This window comes from Phymastichus coffea, unplaced genomic scaffold (assembly GCF_024137745.1).
Source record: "Phymastichus coffea isolate CEN01 unplaced genomic scaffold, Cenicafe_Pcof_1.1 PCOF00120, whole genome shotgun sequence".
NCBI classification, from domain to species: Eukaryota; Metazoa; Arthropoda; class Insecta; order Hymenoptera; family Eulophidae; genus Phymastichus; species Phymastichus coffea.
Genome location: NW_026706931.1, coordinates 682,127 through 701,153, shown reverse-complemented (window position 1 = coordinate 701,153; position 19,027 = coordinate 682,127). Strand labels below are relative to the sequence as shown.

General features: G+C 44.5%; 1 protein-coding gene across 1 annotated transcript; it reads left to right on the top strand.

Annotated features, from left to right (window-relative positions):
- The first annotated feature begins 603 nt into the window (after positions 1 to 603).
- LOC131671205 (chromodomain-helicase-DNA-binding protein 7) lies at positions 604 to 18,974 on the top strand. Its single transcript, XM_058947456.1, has 20 exons — positions 604 to 998; positions 2,038 to 3,221; positions 3,296 to 6,411; positions 6,492 to 6,771; positions 6,843 to 7,421; positions 7,491 to 7,715; positions 7,778 to 8,094; positions 8,173 to 9,009; positions 9,086 to 9,281; positions 9,349 to 9,654; positions 9,730 to 10,562; positions 10,642 to 10,731; positions 11,430 to 11,618; positions 12,171 to 12,555; positions 12,638 to 12,923; positions 12,987 to 14,548; positions 14,621 to 15,213; positions 15,283 to 15,433; positions 15,505 to 16,197; positions 16,286 to 18,974. Exons 2-20 carry the CDS (start codon positions 2,148 to 2,150, stop codon positions 18,314 to 18,316), a joined length of 13,743 nt encoding a protein of 4,580 aa, XP_058803439.1. The 5' UTR covers positions 604 to 998; positions 2,038 to 2,147; the 3' UTR covers positions 18,317 to 18,974.
- The last annotated feature ends 53 nt before the right edge of the window (positions 18,975 to 19,027 follow it).

Here is a 19,027-nt window from a genome sequence, read left to right as displayed (position 1 = left end):
GTGAAAGAGCGGCCGGGCGATGACGCCGCCGCTGCCGCTGCTTTCCTCTCCGCTCTCCTCCCACCCGAGGGACCCTCGACTGCCCGCCCTTTGTCAATCTCCTTTCTCTCTCTCTCTCTCTCTCTCTCTGTCTCTCAGGATAATCGACTCCCCTCTCCGGCTGCTGCCACTGCTCCCAATATTCCACTCGATTCGACCGATGTCGCCGAACTCTTTTCGTCTCGCCGCAGCGCGAATGCTCGGGCTGGCGATTAAATGCATCGCGAAGAAAAAGAGTCTCGCGAAAAGGAGCGAAAAGAGGTGAGAAGCGTTGAAGCTGTTGTGCGCGGAGAGTTTCGCGGCGGGCCCAGAAGAGGGAGCGAAAGAGAAAGCACGAGCAGCGAGCCTGGGAAGAGAGGGAGAGGCGTAAAAAGGGAAAAGGAGAAGAAGTAAACAGCTGTAGAGAGAGAGAGAGAGAGAGAGAGAGAGAGAGAGAGAGAGAGAGAGAGAGAGAGAGACTGAGCGCGGAAGAGTGGAGAGAGGAGAGGAGAGGAGAGAAGGAGCGAGCCATGTAAGGGAGCGAGACGACGACACGCGCTCGGCTCAGTTGATTCGGGCCACGCTCGCACCTCGGCTCCACCGCCGCACACCGCGAGAGCGAGACAGAGCTGCAAGACGCCGCCGCTCAGGAACTAGGAAGAGCGAAGCCTCTCCCCCTCGCGCGTGTGTGCATTTGCGCGCGCGCGCCACCGAGTCGCCGCCGTCACCGGACCCCGACTTCGAAGGATGTGCTGCTCTACACGACAGTGAAAGAGCGCCGTGCCAAGCCGTGTCGACCTTCGCGATAGACGTGAAAAGCGACGCCGCACACTCGCGTATTCTACACCTCTGGCGGCGCGTGCGTGTGCGAGCGATAATGGCGTATGGGGTCGCCGGCTGCTGCTTGCCTGACTGACTATCTCTCCACCGTACCTCCTTCCGCACACGCGCCACGTTCCTCTTACGTATTCCAGCGACAAGTAATGTTCATTCCTCGTTCATAGTACAGTGCGATGCAGTGCGTGCTGTGTGTGTATGTGAGTTCGCGCGTGATGCAGGGGGCACTGTGCGTGCGTACGGGCTTCTCGGAATTTTCGTCGTGCTGCTCGCCAGCCGCGTCGCGCGACGCCTCTTGCTCTCTCTCGTTTTCTCTCTCTCACTCACTCACCTACTCACTCTCTCTCGCTCTCTCTCTCTCACTCTCTCTCGCTCTCTCTCTCTCTCTCCGAATGTGTGTGTGCAGCCCGGAGACACACTGCGGGACAGAACCCTGAAAATCGATTTCCCAGACGCTTCTCCGCGCGCTACTACCACCGCGTTCTCTGTCTCTCTCTCTCGCTCACTCTCTTTCTCTCACTGTACTTTTCTTTCGCCTTTGCCCATTCGTTGTTCGTTCTCTCCGTGCCGGCCGCGCAACCGACTACTGCTCGTACGACGAGGATATTCCATCTCCAGGTGTACTTTTTCTTTTCCGCTGGCCAACATCTGCCCACAAGTAGCTCAAGCTCCTTCGCTGCACATGCATCATGCATTTGGCTCGACATACATTTTTAAGCGAACCTCCTCTTTCGAAAGTCGTAATATTCTGAATGCACTGCGGTTTTATTTTTTGAGAAAATTTTACATGTCAAACAAGCATCAATGTTGGTCGATCAGCTGATTCGTCATTATTTTTCGTTCTACGAGTGTAAGAAACGACACGTGCGTGCGTGCGTTCATGCCTCCTGTATACGTGTGTTGTATGCATGTGCACGGAATATGCGGAAAACAATTATTTGCAGGCTCACAGCAGCGACAGAGGCAGTGACATAGCAGGTCCTTAAGGGGAAAGGCTGTAGCGATTATGGGAATTGATGAAACATAAGCGTATAGCTTTTCCCCTTTGGTGCCTGTGCCAGCACAATTCACCCGAGGAAGGATGCGACAGGCGAGCGAGCGAGCGATCGATCGATCAAACCAACCGAAGCAAGAATAATTGGCTCGAGTGAAAACGCCGTGCGTTTTTGGTGACTGTTGCAGGTGAAGCCGATAAAAAGCAATAATGGGAACGCTAATGGGTTTGGAGGAACAGGTACTGGACTACTCGAAGCCCGACCCAGAGGCGAAGAGTCGTACAGCAGCGTAAAGACATGGACTCGTACGACCTATTCGGCGAGGATGTCAGTGGATCGATGCTCGATGCTCTTCCCGATCTCGGGGGTTCAGATCACTTTGACCCGACCACAGCCGCAGCAGCCAGCAGCGCCGCCAGCTCTGTAGTGCCTAGAGACCCAGCAGCGCAGAACTCCGGCCCCAATGGAGGAGGGAGTTACATTAGCCAGTCGTACGCCTCGATTAATCAGGAATCTCCCTTGCAAAAATTAAGCTCTTTCGGTGGATCTGACTTTGGCGCCGCAGCCGCCGCCGCCGCCGCCGCCGCAGCCAGTCAGCAGCAGCAGCAACAGCAGCAGCAGCGCGTCACTAACGCCATGTACAACCAGAACCTAGGGCCCTATGAGCCGGGCCCCCCGAGGCCCCAGCCGGGTGGGCCTGCGGGCATGGTGCCCGGTCCGGCCGGCTATCCTGGGCAGTCGCGCGGTGCCATGGGCCCTGGACCCGGGCCCGGGCCTCAGCAGCAGCAGCGCGGCCCGCCCCAACAGCAGTCGCAGTACGCCGGTTACAGCGACAGCATGTATTCGATGGAGCAGCATTCTATGCAGTCTCGTGGCATGGACCCGATGCAGGGCTGGCCTGGCCAAGGCTACGCCAGCCCCCAGATACAGAGGCATTACAGCCAAATGATGCAGCCGCAGCCGCCTGCGGCCGCTTACCGCCAGCACGGCATGCCCTCGCAGTATGAGCAGCAGCAACAGCAGCAACAGCAGCCCAAGATGCAGCCACAACAGCACTCGCCCCAGCAACAGCATTACTCGCAACAGCAGGCGGGCATGCTGGCCCAAATGGGCGTGCCCCACCAGGCGATGCAAACTCCTGCAGGCGCCTATCAGCAGCAGCACTTGGCCGGCCAGCAGCAGCAGCACTACCAGCAGCAGAGCCAGGCCTCCATGGCAAGCTACGCGGCCTCGGCGGGCTACCTGGGCTTCGGCGCCTCCATGCATCAGCAGCCCCAGGCACCCCAGCAGCAGCCTCAGCGTATGCCTCCTCATCATCCGTCCCATTCGACTCACCAGCCGCACCCTTCGCACCCGCAGTACCCGCCCATGGTGAGCCTTGCTTCTACGCATCCCTCCGCCTCTCCTCTCTAAATTACTATAGTAACACTCTCTGACTCTTTCAGGGCCAGCACGCACAGCACTCGGTGCCGCAGTCGCAGCAGCAGCAGCAGCAGCAGCCTATTGACCCGCAGTATCCTCATCATTCCTCGCAAATGTTCAACCAGCCACAGCATCCTGGTCCGACCTCGCAGTACGGTCCGACAAAGCACGCGACCAGCCCGCAGTACAGGGCCGCGCTGCCACAGCTGTCTCCGCAAATGTCTCCCAGGCCGCAGATGTCTCCACGGCCACCGGCTGTGCAGCAGCAGATGTCTCCTAGACCTATCATGTCGCCCGCGAAACCGAGCACGCTATCTCCGCATCCTCATGTACAGCTTCCCCATCAGCAGCAACAGCAGCCCCAGCCGGTGTCCGTTTCCCCTTGCCCGCCCACGTCGATACCGATGAATTCTGCCGCCACGACGCAACAGACCACTTTGCAAGCTCTTGAGCAAATGGTCATACCTGGCTCCAGCCCTAATGTGCCCTCTCAAGACTACGGCCAGTACCAGTCACGGCCACCCATGTCTCATGCGCCAAATCTCCTACCGACCTCACAAAGCCCCATGGGACCAATGGTCACGGGGCCGCGCATGCCGATGCCCTCGCAGTGGCCTCCGCAGCCCCATCAGCCGCAACCTCAGCCTCAGTCGCCGCAGATAAGGCCGCAAATAAGTCTGAGTGACGCTCGAGGCATGATGGAGCCTCATCATCAGCAGTCGCAACAGCAACAGCCACCTGCTCCGCCAATCGTATCTGAGCAGAGTGCGCCGCCACTTTACCCCATGAACGGTAACGAGAGCATTCATGGCGTTGTTGAAACGGCATCAAGAGAGCCCCCCGACATACATCAGAATTCGATTCACTCGCTCCCACATCCGCCGACCGTTTCGGAATCGGATCTCTCGGATTCGTCGCTATTGCATCAACATCAGCAACATCAACAGCAACAACATACACACCAACACCTTCAACATCAACTTCAAGTACAGCAACCATCACAACAGCAACATCATTCGCAGTCACACTCGCAACAGCATCAATCGCACCAACTGCATCAAGCAGTCACGAGCCTACCCAGTCAGGTAATGGGCAATCAAGATTTGCTGAGCCAACAACCGCAGCAGCAGCCACAGCAACAAGAAAGTTCAATTCACGGCACTTCACAAGTCAATTCGTCGTCAATGGACACGGTGTCCATCCCTCCAGCGCACATCGAGCCAGTACAATCGTTACCTGCCACTAGCACTAGTAATAATTCCGAATGTAGCACGTCGATACTACAGCAGCAACAACAATCAGTCGCCAGCTCGTCGCCAATCCCAAGCTCGATTCTTGAACCTGAGACCAACAAAATACCTGATCTACAGACAAGTGATCAAACGATTGATCAAACGAGCTCCTCTCAGCAACAACAATCCACGTGCTCGACGCCACCACTCAGTCAACAGCAATCGCAATCGCTCATAGGCAGTCAGCCACCAGTGTCGCAAATAAGCATGGTTCAGTCGCAAATGTCGTTACCGCAGACCACTCAACCCCAAGTCAGTGAACAGCAAGTTATCAGCCAGCAGCAACAACAAATGCAACCAGTCAGTCAAGTCCCTCCATCTCAGACAGCAGTATTAGGGCAACCAGTGCAGCCCATCGCAACGTCGCAAGCTCAAACGCAAATCGACACATTACAGACACCGCAAGTAAATGTTTTGTCACAGAGTAACACGCCGGTCAGTCCGTTGCAAGCATCGAATCAGCCGCTTATCTCTGATCAGGTGACCGATGCAATATCCAGTCAAAATTCGCAGAGTCAATCAATGGAAGTTCAGTCATCTGAGGTACCAAACCAAGTACAAAGCCAAATTAGTCCAGATCAGTCGACGCAAAATCAAGCACCAAGTCAAGTGCCGACTCCCACGTCGCAGAATCAAGCGGATCCAACTCAGGTTGGCCCAACCCAGGAACAATCTTCTCCACAATTATCTTCTGCGGCAACGACACCTACTGCTCCTCAACCTATCGTTTCTCTGACGTCGGCACCTATAACCAATAATATGTACTCAAACGATATTGCACCTCAAGTTTACCCACCAAGTGACACTAATGCCATGGTCAACAGTACAGGTATGACCAACGTTGATTTTATATCACAAACTACGCCTGTGGGGTACACCAATCCGATGGTGCCCGTGTCCCATCAACAAGAGAGAGCGGCTCTTCAACAGCAATTGCAAGAACTCTACTGCATGCCACCAGCACCAGATGTTCAAGATAAAATTGTCACTATCCAAGAGAAGCTGCAGGCTCTACAGCAACATGAAACCAATGATCAATGCAACGGTGGGACTCAATGTATTTTGCAACAATCTTCCTTGTTTACTGGTCCAGCTATTGTCGATAGCCCCCAAGTATCGAGCACAACGGGCAGAGGACGCAGCAAAGCTACATCGAGATCAAAAAAGAATCGAAAGAAGGCGGATAAAGAGGCCGCTCTTCCGGTACAGCCGATGACGCAGTCTGAACAGGCTGAATCTGAGAATCTAGTCACTCCGGTGGACAGTAGCAATATCGTTGACAGCGCAGCCGATTCAGTTGAAGATATGAAGCCAGATGGTGGTGAAGGAGAAGAAGAGTGGCCTATAAAAGGGAAAAAGGCAAGACCGCCGCGGAAACCGAGAAAACCGAAGGAGCCAAAAGAGCCAAAGGAACCAAAAATTAAAAAGGAAAAGGAAGTAAAGGTTGTCAAAGAGACCAAAATTACCAAGGAATCAAAATCTAAAAAGAAAAAAGACAAAGATACCACGCCAAAGCGCAGCAAAAGAAAGACGAAATCCGAATCAGGAGACGATGAAACAAAACTTGAGAATGAGGAAATTGCTGATTCAACTAAAGATTCTGAAGGAAAGCCAGCATCCACAGATGAGGACAACGAACAAGTCGATTCCTCAACAAACGAACTTACCATATCGGAATCGAAACAGGATGCTGAAGAAAAGTCAGATACAGAAAAAGCTGTCGTTGACGAGGATAAAAAAGATGGCCAAGATAGTCAAGCAGCTGATACACCAGCAGCAAAGAAAAAACCCCCCAGTCGGAAACGGCCTAGTAAAAGTTCCTCTTCAAAATCTCCTAGAAGTTCAAAGTAAGTTATAATTTTTTAATATTACAATTATTACAATATCTGATAATTATTACAATATCTGATTAACTGTCGATTTTAAGGAAACGTAAGAGCCGCATAGCCCCAGATTCCGATGGAGAAGAATTGGCAACGACGCCTCCTCCGTCGCCTGAGGCTGCTGATGATAACAAAAGACGATCTGCTAGAAATACTCATCGCAAAAAGTACGTAGACGATGTAATGCTTCGATTTTCAGACGACGAATTGCCCAATCAAGACGGACAAGGTAAAAAATCTGATGGCTCTACTAAACCTTCATCTGATAAAAAACCTGGTGAAGGCGGCGAAGTTATCCCCAATAAGCCCAACTTTGTATATATTGTAAGATTGATTTTTCAACATACTTAGTTTTATTAATCTATTATGTTACTGAAATAATATTTACTTTTTAGAATACTACCGATGAAGATTCAATGGTTGTGCAACACATTTTATGCTCACGAATGGGAAAAAGAGAAGTGAAGCCTGAAATACCTCCTGTTCTAGAAGTTCCATCCGAAAAATCTGAGGAACTGAAAAAATGCGAAGGGAAACAGGATGAAGATATAAAGAGAGATGATGAATCGAGGGACAATATCGTTTCCGATCCAGAAAAAGATAAGGGTAAAGACGAGGATGACAAAACTAAGAGTGAAGAATGTGAAGAATTAAAGATAAATAGTGAAGTTAAAAGCGAAAAGAAAGATGGTGCCAATCTCGAAGAAAATAAGAAAGAGGCTAAAGAGGAATATTTAAATGATGCATTGTCCGCTGATGACGCCGATAAAGTAGATGATAAATCCAAAATTGAATCATTAGATCAAAAGCAAATGATCGAAGTTGAGGAATATCTGGTAAAGTACAGAAATTTTTCGTATTTGCATTGCGAATGGAAAACTGAAGAAGAATTATATAAAGGTGATAAGCGAATACAGGCTAAACTAAAAAGATTTCAACAAAAAAAGCAACAAAGCACAAATATATTTGAAAATGTAATGATAATTATTAAATAAGATTCAACATTATCGTTTGTTTTACTACATGTGTATGCATTCTTTCAGACGGAAGATGATCCATTCAATCCAGACTTCGTAGAAGTTGACAGAGTACTTGATGAAGCTATTCACACTGATCCCACGACAGGTGAAACTGTCAAACATTATTTGGTTAAGTGGCGTTCGTTACAATATGAAGAATGTACGTGGGAGTTAGAAGAAGACGTGGATCCCGAAAAAATTGAACAGTTCCATAAATTTAACAAAGTCCCTCTGAAAGATCAGTGGAAGGTAAGTTGTAATTAGTTTTTATTAAATAGGTATGCATTACAAAGTGACTATTTTGCTCTTAGCCAAAAAAGAAACCATCCGCGTCTCAATGGGTAAAATTAGAAGAATCTCCAGTTTATAAAGGTGGCAACAGCTTGAGGCCGTATCAATTAGAAGGTCTTAATTGGCTACTTTTTTCTTGGTACAACTCTCATAATTGTATATTAGCAGATGAAATGGGTCTGGGTAAAACTATACAATCATTGACCTTTGTAAATGAAGTATACAAATACGGCGTTCGAGGACCGTTTTTAATAATTGCACCGCTCTCGACAATTCCTAATTGGCAGCGAGAATTTGAATCTTGGACTGATATGAATGTTATTGTTTATCATGGATCGTAAGTATTAAGAGTACTTCGTAATATGTTATCGAATTAACTTTTGATATGTTAATTGATATATTTATTTTTGTGCAGTGCTGCTAGTCGGACAATGATATCTGAATATGAAGTTTATTATAAAAATGATAAAGGCCAGCAAATCAAAGATCTGATTAAATTCAATGTTCTCATTACAACTTTTGAAATTATAATAACTGATTTTAATGAGCTGAAAGGTTACAATTGGCGAATATGCGTTATAGATGAAGCCCATAGATTGAAAAATAGAAATTGTAAATTACTTGAAGGTCTTAGACAACTAAATCTAGAGCACAGGGTTCTTCTTTCCGGTACTCCGTTGCAAAATAACGTAAACGAATTGTTTTCATTACTCAATTTCCTAGAACCAACGCAGTTTGCGAGCAGCGATGCTTTCTTAAAAGAGTTTGGTAATTTAAGCAGTGAAGATGAAGTTCACAAACTACAAGTTCTCTTGAAACCAATGATGCTGCGAAGATTGAAAGAAGATGTGGAAAAGTCACTTGCTCCAAAGCAAGAGACCGTTATTGAAGTAGAATTAACAAATATACAAAAGAAATATTACAGAGGTATTCTCGAAAGAAATTTTTCATTTCTTGCCAAGGGTACCACTTCAGCCAATCTTCCTAATTTAATGAATACCATGATGGAGTTAAGAAAATGCTGTATACATCCATTTTTACTTAATGGAGCCGAAGATCAAATCCAACTTGATTATAAAGACGTAAAAGAGGATTCAGATGCTTATCACCAAGCTTTAGTTAATAGTTCTGGTAAAATGGTTCTTATTGATAAATTGTTGCCAAAATTAAAGGCTAGTGGTCATAGAGTATTGGTATTCAGTCAAATGGTCAAATGCCTTGATCTTTTAGAAGACTACTTGCTCTACAAAAAGTAAGTTGTATGAATTTTAAACGACTCTTTTCATTCAACCTTAATAACCTTTTTAATAATCGGATACAATTTTCAGATATCCTTATGAACGAATTGATGGACGCATTCGAGGAAATTTAAGACAAGCTGCTATAGATCGCTATTGTAAACCTGACTCGGATAGATTTGTATTTCTTCTTTGCACGAAAGCAGGTGGCCTTGGCATCAATCTTACAGCAGCCGATACTGTAATTATTTACGACAGTGACTGGAATCCTCAAAACGATCTCCAGGTAAAAGTCAAGTATTTTTATATTTTTATTTATAATTGATTTATTCACTCAATCATTAATTTCGTAGGCTCAAGCTAGATGTCATAGAATAGGTCAGTCAAAAATGGTTAAAGTCTATCGGCTTTTATGCCGCAATACTTACGAGAGAGAAATGTTTGATAAAGCATCTTTGAAATTGGGATTGGACAAAGCAATATTACAATCAATGAATACCAGTCAAGGTGGCAAGGATCCAAATAACAAAGCATTGACAAAGAAAGAAATTGAAGACTTGCTCAAGAAAGGAGCTTATGGTGCCATCATGGATGATGATAATGCTGCTGACAAATTTTGCGAGGAAGATATCGATCTGATCCTAGCTAGGAGGACACAGGTAAATGAATAATCTTTCCTTAGTAGTTAAGTTGATCGAGTGTCATTGAAACTCAACTGTATTGTTTAAATTTAGATCATCACCATTGAAGCTGAAAAGGGTTCTACTTTTTCAAAAGCAAGCTTTGCATGTTCATCAAATAGATCTGACATAAATATTGATGATCCAGATTTTTGGAAAAAATGGGCGAAGAAGGCTGAAATTGACACGACCGAGAAGAAAGAGGAAGATGACTTGGTTTTGTCTGAACCAAGAAGAAGGACTCAAATCAAACGATATGGTCACGATGAATCGGTTGTTGATATGTCGGAACTTGATAGTTCCGAGGATAGTGATGATGAAATAGGCATTGGCCTGTCGGGCAAGAAACGCAATCGAGATAAGCTCAACAAAAAATCTCGTAAATTCTATGACGAGTATGTGCCACGCGAGGGAGAAGTAGTGTACGGCAATTGGGCCCGTAGCGAATGCTTCAAAGTTGAGAGAGGACTGCTGACTTTTGGATGGGGACGTTGGGAAGAGATTCTACAGCATAGTCAATTACGTCGCGGGTGGACTGAGGCTGATATTGAAGACTGTGCTCGAGTGATCCTGGTTTATTGTCTGCGTTATTATCGTGGCGACGAGAAGATCCGTAATTTCATTTGGGATCTAATAACGCCGCTGGAAAATGGAGAGAAAGCAAAGAACGTGCAGGTGAATCAAGGTGCGTCTAGCAATCGAAATAGCAGACAGCAACAACAGCAAAAGAAAAAAAGCAGTAGAGTACGTGAAACTAGAGGATCAACTAATGCCAGCAGCAATAATGGCCCCGCCGATCCTAATCACTGGAGTCATGCCGAAAAATATGATGGTGACATATTTCTTGAGAGTACATACAAAAAGCACTTGAGTCGACACGCCAACAAGTTAGTATAACAAGATCTCCAGATAAACCATGAGTAGGTTAGATTCATCATTTTACTCATTAATGTTATAAATTTTCAGAGTCTTGCTGCGAGTGAGGATGCTCTATTATATTAAACACGAAATAATCGGAGATTTGGTACAGCACATTAACGACGGTGTGCACGTGAGGTCAGTAAATAGTGTTTTATTGTGTGGCTTTGCGGTGGTTTCTGTTTTCTTTTCTTTTTTTTATGTATTTTTTTGTTATCATTTGTTTTTGTTTTATTTTTTTAAATTTTTGTTCGATATATCGCGAAACATTGTGCACTCACACATGTGCTTACACAGCGCTTAAACAGTTTGCATGTGCGATGTATTTGTTCACCCTGGGTCTTGTTCGAGGACTGAATCCATGTTTCATAGCTGCAAAGCGCCGCTGAATGGCTACTAATAATTTTAGTTCATCCTTTATCATTGGCATATACACACATATTTATAGTTAAGAATAAAAAATAAAGATTCACCATGCCGGCACCAAATTGGCTCGGCGATTGCCGCAGCGTGATGACACGGTAAGAAGCAATATCAAGCAGTGCACTGTGTCAGAGGGCAAGCGTTATACCATTTTTCTTCGTTTGGCAATATCAGTATTCCATTATTAACCGTTTACACATTTTTTTTTATTAGTTTTCTTTTTCCTTTTTTTCTTTTTTTTTTTTTTTTTTAACTTGACAAAATCTGATGTTATCAAACGTATGCCATGAAATCAAAATTAAGACGAGACAAACAGTCGTTTCGCAAGCAAAGGTCTAAATTGATAAGATGTAAAGAGACCCAATTGGCAAAAATAATAAATCGGCAAAATTGCAAATGAAATGGCCCTACAGTGCGTTGCGGCTAAACCTGCCACAATTGCCAGAGAAGCCAGTCAAGTGGTGGGATTCGATGGCCGACAAGTCCCTAGTCGTGGGCTGCTACAAACACGGCTATGAGAGTTTCGACCAGATGAGGAGTGATCCCACGCTCACATTCATAAAAAGCTGCCCGCTCCCTCCCCAGATCGATAATAAGTCCAAGTGAGTACACACGATTATTACTTGTATCCTCTATTTCTCTCCGCTCTCTGTTGAAATTTTCTCTAAGTATCTCTCTATTACTATCACTGCTATAACTGCACTCTCCCTCTGCTATGCCACCTCTCGATTATCGAATTGCTAATCGCATGCTCGACACACTACACCTAACACCGCTTTACTACTGCGAGATATGAGCTCATTAACACGGCTAATCATATGATGACTGATCATTTTGGACGAGCCAGTGGCAAATTATACTTGGCTTAGCCGCACTTGTGCTCATTTGTGATTCTTACTTTATGCCCTTCTTGGTTTATTTAGTTGAGAGTTGTTGCGCCAATAATGCAAATAAATGGACTATATGAATTCTCTTATCAAGGCTGCCAATGCTATCAAGATTATAAAGGGATTTCAAGGATTGTTTCATTATAATTCTACCAATTTCAATTTCTACAATAATATGAATTATCAATCGACGATAACATTATTAATCGTTGGCTTAGTCCCTTTCACGTTTCATTTCTTTGTTAACTTGGTCATTCTTTCTTTAAGGGATGATTCCGGTATGGATATAAGCGAGCTCGAAGAAGGCGAGTCCTCGGGCATCGGCAAAGACTCGCTAGCGAATTCACCGTCGGTGTCAGCGAATAAGGCTGACAATGAAGCTGGTTCTAGTGGAGTTCAAGACGGTCTGGAAATTATCGCGGACGATGAAAAAAATTGGCCGAGCGTCGTTGATATGAACACGCGTTTGAGACGAGTTATAACGTCTTATCAAAGGAACATCAATAAAAAAGAGGACATAAAAACATCCATTATGTCGAATAATAAAGTCGGCCAGGATATCAAACTCGGTAACCACCAGGGCATTCCGACTATGGATTCCCCTCTGAATGTCCAAAATTGGGATTTGCAAAAGCTAGCTATGTATCTTTTGGTGAGTAGTCTTGCAGTCACCGAAAATTAGCAACACATACGTACAATCGCGATATTTTTTTTATTATAATGATTTTTCATAGAAGATGGAGAGAAAGGAAAAGATGGAACAAATGGTCAAGGAGCGCGAAAGGACACGCTTGGAGGAGCACAAAGCCAAATGGTCGAGGCGGGAAGAAAGCGAATTTCTTCGCGTTGTTTCCACTTACGGCGTCAATTATGACAGAAAGAAAGCGCAATATGATTGGACCAGATTCAAAACTTTGGCCAGATTTGACAAAAAGAGCGATAGTGATCTCACCGAGTATTATATGGCTTTTAGAGCAATGTGTAAAAGAGCATGTAGCGCAAAGATGAGCGAGGAAGAAGGTAAGTTAATTTTATATTTCATTATAATTGACTCAAATCTAATGTAAGTTTTCGTCAACGCAGGTTCTGCAGATATGCCGATCGAACTTTTGAGTTCAAATAAAGCCAGGCATATTTTGGATCGCATAGACTTGCTGAGCAAAATCAGAGAGGAAATGCTGTCGCATCCTCAATTAGAAGAACATTTGTCTTTGTGCCAGCCGTCGGGTGATACTCCAGACTGGTGGATACCAGGACGACACGATAAAGAACTTTTACTTGGGGCAGCTAAACATGGACTCGGACGCACCGACATCACCATACTCAATGATCCGGATTTTTCATTTCATAAAATGTTGAGTAGAAGCTTGAACCGAGAGAGTCTCGATCGCTCAGACAAAGCTATTAAAATTGAAAACAGAGAGGATATTTTAAAATTCGATAAAGATGAAATTTTGGTGAAACTAGAAAAGGGTGAAGGAACATTAAAAATTGAAAAAGTTAGCATCAAGAAAGACTCTCCGCACACCTCGGATAAAAAAGGAGAAACTGGAAAGAGCCAAGTTGAACTCACCATTATAAAATCTGAAAATAAACCCGAAGAAAAACAGATCACTGCTGGCGGTTTAACCATCACTACTATAACTAAGCCTTTGCCTATTGACAAAGAAGTTGACCATGAAAAACCGGAAAAATATGAAAAATCTAAATTAACTGCTGAGTGCGAAAATGTGAAGCTAGATCGTGCGGATAAATTGGAAACCAAAGCGACTGATATTGAATCCATGGAAAAAGATGAAAGTGATGTATCCACCGACAAGAACGAGGACGAAACGAAGAAAATGGAAGTCGATAGAGATGAAAGCAAAGAAGGAAATTTGATAGATGAATCTAAAGAACTGGCATCAGAAACCCATGAGGATAAAGCGGTGGAAAACTCGGAAGAAAATAGTGAAACTACTAGCAAAGCAGAAAAAACAGATGTTGAAAAGAGTAGTAATGAAGAAACATCTACTGAAGAAGATAAACGGCAAGACAGGAATGAAAAAATGGATATGTCTATTGATAAAATTACTATAATCGATGAGAAAATTGACGATAGCGAAGCTAAAGTCAATGATGCTAAGACTGAAGAAATGAAAAAGATTGACGACGACAATAAAATTGCAGAAACCCATAAGATTGCTGATGTCACTGATGAAAACGATGCAAAAAAGAAGCCAGATACAACGGACATAGAAAAAGAAGTATTAGAAAATAAATCGGATAACAAAACTGAAAAGGAAGAGATTGAAAAAAAGACCAAAGATGACAAAGTGAAAGAGTCACTTGAAGTGGAAAAAAATAAGGAAAAGGAAGCGGAAAATGAAATGGAAAAAGAAAAACAAGTGGAAAAAGAAAAGGAAGTAGAAAAGGAAAAGCCGAAGCCTCTTCAACTTAAAGATGACAAATTATCAATCACGAAAATTGAAGACAAATGTAGCATGCAAGCAGCAGAACTGAAGGCAATGTTTCCAGATTTGGAGGTAATTCAGCCGCTATCACGATTAACTCAGATTGATACATTCGTGCTTCGAGACAGCAAGGAACCCACCGTTGCTCAACTCTTGGGACACACCCACAAGTCATCAATTAAATGGCCAAAGGTAATTTACAGTTTATTAACAAATTTTATCAATTTGGTGAATTATATGAACCAACTGTGATTTCTATTTTAGGAACATGCTATTGAAGCTCGTTTGATGCACATCGTACATGCTATTGAGCATAAAGAATGGCCTGTTTCCATAAACTTTACTGCTGGTGACGAAATTGAAATCATAGAAAAAGACAGATCTGAAATCATAACAATCACTACGGATCACGGGATCCCACGTCCAATCACTGCAAATATTGGAGGTAGCAGCGGTAATAGTATAACCATTAGTAATATTGGCAGCAGTGGCTCTCATGGTAGCAACATCAACATTGGTAGTAATATAAGTGGTAGTAATTCATCCGCCTTGAAGAAACGTAAAAGGCATATTGCCATTGACGTTGAAACGGAACGCGCTAAACTTCATGCATTGCTGAATAGTAGTCATCTGGCATCTCAACCACCTTCTCAGTTAAGCAAGCCAGTTTTGTCTAGTGGAAGTTGGGATATTAATGATGATTTGGAAGATACAAGACGTTCAACCCAACCACCACCAGCTCATCAGCAAACTAGAGCTCCCGCCATACCATTTGACTTAAAATATACTATACCTGGCAAACCCACGATTATTCCAGGCACATCTAGCACTTTAACGCCTATAGATTTATCATCTGGGTACTACTTGCATATAAACCTTACGATTCTTATTTTATCGAGAGAATATAATTGTGAATTATTTTTCAGGTATTCATCTAAGCCATCCACTGATAATTCTAACAAAGATATTATGAATGAGGTACAAGACTTCTCTATGCCAAGTAAGATTAAACAAATTAGTAGTAACAAGGGAAAATTGGATAGTATGTTAGAAAAATTTGTAAAGAAAAGGAATATTGTAAGTAGTATTTTTAGCACTATAAATTTTCATTTTCGAACGTTAATAATGAATGATTATGTATAATATAGACCGTGGAAGAGCCACCAGTAGGTAAAGAGAAGAAGCGAAGAAAGCTAGACGAAATCGTGCAAGGTTTGCAGCGAGAAAAAGAGCAACAGAGCACTCATTATCCGGAACACAGTAAGAAGGGTACTATAACGCCAAATGTAACTGTAACTCCAACTTCGGCCCCAGTTGGCCTTCCCAATCCACCTTCATCGTCGCAGAAACCGTTCTCGATCACTGTTACCTCGATACCATCTTCGAGATCATCTGGCAGCTCTGTGAGTCAATTGCCACCACCATCGTCACATTCGCACAAAGACAGCTTTTCAGCTTTATTAGCTCAGGCCGAACAACAGAATAGGGAACTTTTAAAGAAACAACAACAGCAGCAGCAACAACAGCAGCAACAACAACAGCAACAAATGCTCAATGTAGCTCATGCCTCCTCTTCTTCGAGCCATAGAAAGAGTTATGAATCTATGATTGCCGAAATCAACAAAGTAGCCGAATATTCCTCGAAAGTTGGAGCTTACTCTCACGAAGCCAAAGTTAACAAATGGTTAGCCGAACAAACAGCAATGTCGGAGCAATTCAATGCTGAATATCTAAATGCAGCTAGAAGACGAAGACCTCGCGTTGATCCAACTCTTCTTGATTGGAAAAAGCTTACTGGCGAGGAAAATGTGGCTGTGATAAACAGGCTTACTGGCAAAAAGGTTAGAAAACAAATGTTTTAAAAAGTATCTAATTAAAGAGAAAAATTCTGGAAATGTATTTATTAATTTCAATGTTTTTTGGTTTTAGGTGACTGGAAGCAAAGCTCCACAATTGAAGCGACTTGGACAATGGTTAATGGAAAATCCCATGTACGATGTAGATCCTAAGTGGGCCGAACTAGTGAAAGAACGTGGCAATTTGCCACATGATTTACAAAAGCGATTGCCAGGGCAAGAGAGACAACGACAAGACAAGGGCAAGAGCCCCGGTAGGCCGCCAATGATGCCAAGTCCAAACAGTCAGCAATCGAGTGTCAGTCAGGCGAATTTGGCAGCCACCTCGATGGCGTCGGGCCTCAACTTTCCCGGACTGGGCAATTTAAACAACTCGCTGCTGTCGAGTCTCTCGTTAGGCAATTTCGATCCAAAAAATCCATTACTCATGCCCTTTGGTGGTTTGCCTAATCTCGGCGCTCTCGGTGGACTGGGCAACTTGGGTAACCTTGGCAACATGAATCTGACAAATTCGTTGTTTGCCAACTTGGCAGGATTAGGTCTGCCTGGATTGACCGGAATGGAGGGTCTAACAAGTGGTGCCGGCGGTCCCACGACCACCAGTCAAGCAGAAACAAATGTGGTGAGTTCGGCTAGCGCCCGAGGCACTAACTCGACAAGCATAGCAAGTACAAGCAAGTCACGCACAAAGATGGACACCCCGATGACGAGCAAGTCGTCGGCTCCGTCTACGTCTACGTCCTCGTCGCTACCGACGACGACGCCCTTCCCCTTCTTCTTCCCAAACCCCAGTCTACTTTACACACCCCTTGGCCTCGGCGGTCTCAATCCTTTCTCTATGCAACCCGGTGGCGTCTCCTCCGCATATGAGAGTCTCGCCCAATGCGGTCTCTTGCCTCCAACCTCCACCGCTTTGTCCTCACGCAAGTCCACGTCGGTTTCGTCTAGCTCGAGGCACGCCGGTGCCAGTAACCGAGAAGAGGTATCTATCAAGCGCAGTAAGGACGCGCAGCTTGAAAAAAAGCCTAGCAGCAGTAGATATCCACCGCTCGACCCAACTTTGAGCTTGCAGCAGTATACGGACGCCGCCCTCCACGCGGCGGCTTCGGCGGCCGCCTCCGAGGAACGTCGACGCTCCTCGAGCTCCGCTGCTCTGGATAGGAAGCCCCATACGGAAACAATCGAACTAGGTGATATTGCCGATCTTTCCGCACGCATTGAGCGCAAAACCAAGGAACAAGAAATGAAGGAAGCTCTCGAGCAGCTTAGCAAAACCAGTGCTGAACTGTTCACTAGGAATCTTGAAAGCTTGCAGCAAGTTTCGGGTAAGAGAAGCTCGCTAGAAGTCAGCCTCGAGCCCATTGTCAAGAAGCCACGAGTAGATTTGAAAGATTACGGTAGAGACTTTGACAGTACCGTTATTTCTTTGACTTCGGCGGCTTCCACTCGCGATGGTAGCAATTTACCTCCACCGCCTGGGAGACCTCCTTCGCGTCCACCGTCCCGGCCTCCATCGTCACATCGAGAAACCATGAGCAATCCTGCATCTATTTTACCGAAAATCGCTGCAACGATCGAGCCTATATCCGAAGTGGAAGCGAGGTCGGTCCCACAAAGCCCCACGCAATCGGGTGCTGCTCACATTTCGGTCTCACCAGCGCTCTCCGGTTCGACGGCTCACTCTATGAGGTCACCGGCCATTTCTCCAGCTCCGTCGACGGCGTCGCCGTCCAAACAACAGACACCCGAGCCCAGCCCTTCCCACAACACCTCGGGCAGTAGTAACAAGGAATCATCAGACTCGATCCCATCGTTTGACGAGACATCTTTGGCGCAAGCCAGCACTACTAAGGTGACCGATGGTTTGAGCAAGGCTTCGAGTACCGAGTTGACCGAATCCTCTGTTGACGATGGCAAGGGAATGAAAAGTAAAAAAGCCAGAAACACTAAGCGATTAGTCACCGAACCACCAGTTGAACGAAAAAACTTGCGCTCCAGCGCTGGCAGACAGGCTCGAGCAGCCGCCGAGAGACAGGAGCGAGAGCAAGCTGAGCAGCAGCTACAACAGCAACAGCAGCAAGAGAGCCATGGCTCCAACGAATAAATACGATGAGTGCTTGAATCAGAACTTTTTTAGTCTGATTTCCGTTACTAATAACCGAGTTTTGAAACAGTGATTCATCGAAGACATTGAGTTTTTGACAAAAAAGAAATGCGTGAACAAGTGATTTTTAACCTTTGGTATGAGACAAACTAAGGCTAATATAGTGAATTTATTTAAAATGAGAAATTTGATAAACGATAGAATACTGAGTGAAAATACGCGTGATAAACCACATCCAAGGGCGGGCAATAGTATTTTGTGATGTAATCCTTTATGTGGTAATTTTAATTTCATAATGTTATTATGACGAGATATAATTTTGTTAAATTTCTTATACTTTTTGATCGTATTGGTTTTCACCAGGGACTGTTTTGTATAACTGCTGCTATATACATTAAATACTATACGCATAATAGTGTAATCATACTATGAAAACGTAAATTAGACGTAACTTGTTAAACGAAAATGTAAATATGATATAATTCGTCTAGGTATTATAAGTGAAAACGTGTACTTGGAAAATGTATATAATGCAGTGTACTTTTAATTATACATTAGGTGAGATAATAAACGGCTTTTTTTGTTGTTTGCAGAAATGAATTTCATTTAAATCAACGAATTAATGTTTATTAAATCAAAAATTTTATTTCAGTCGTCAAATAAATTTTCAAATTGTCTCTGTATAAAAGTTACATTAAATCCTGTTAAATG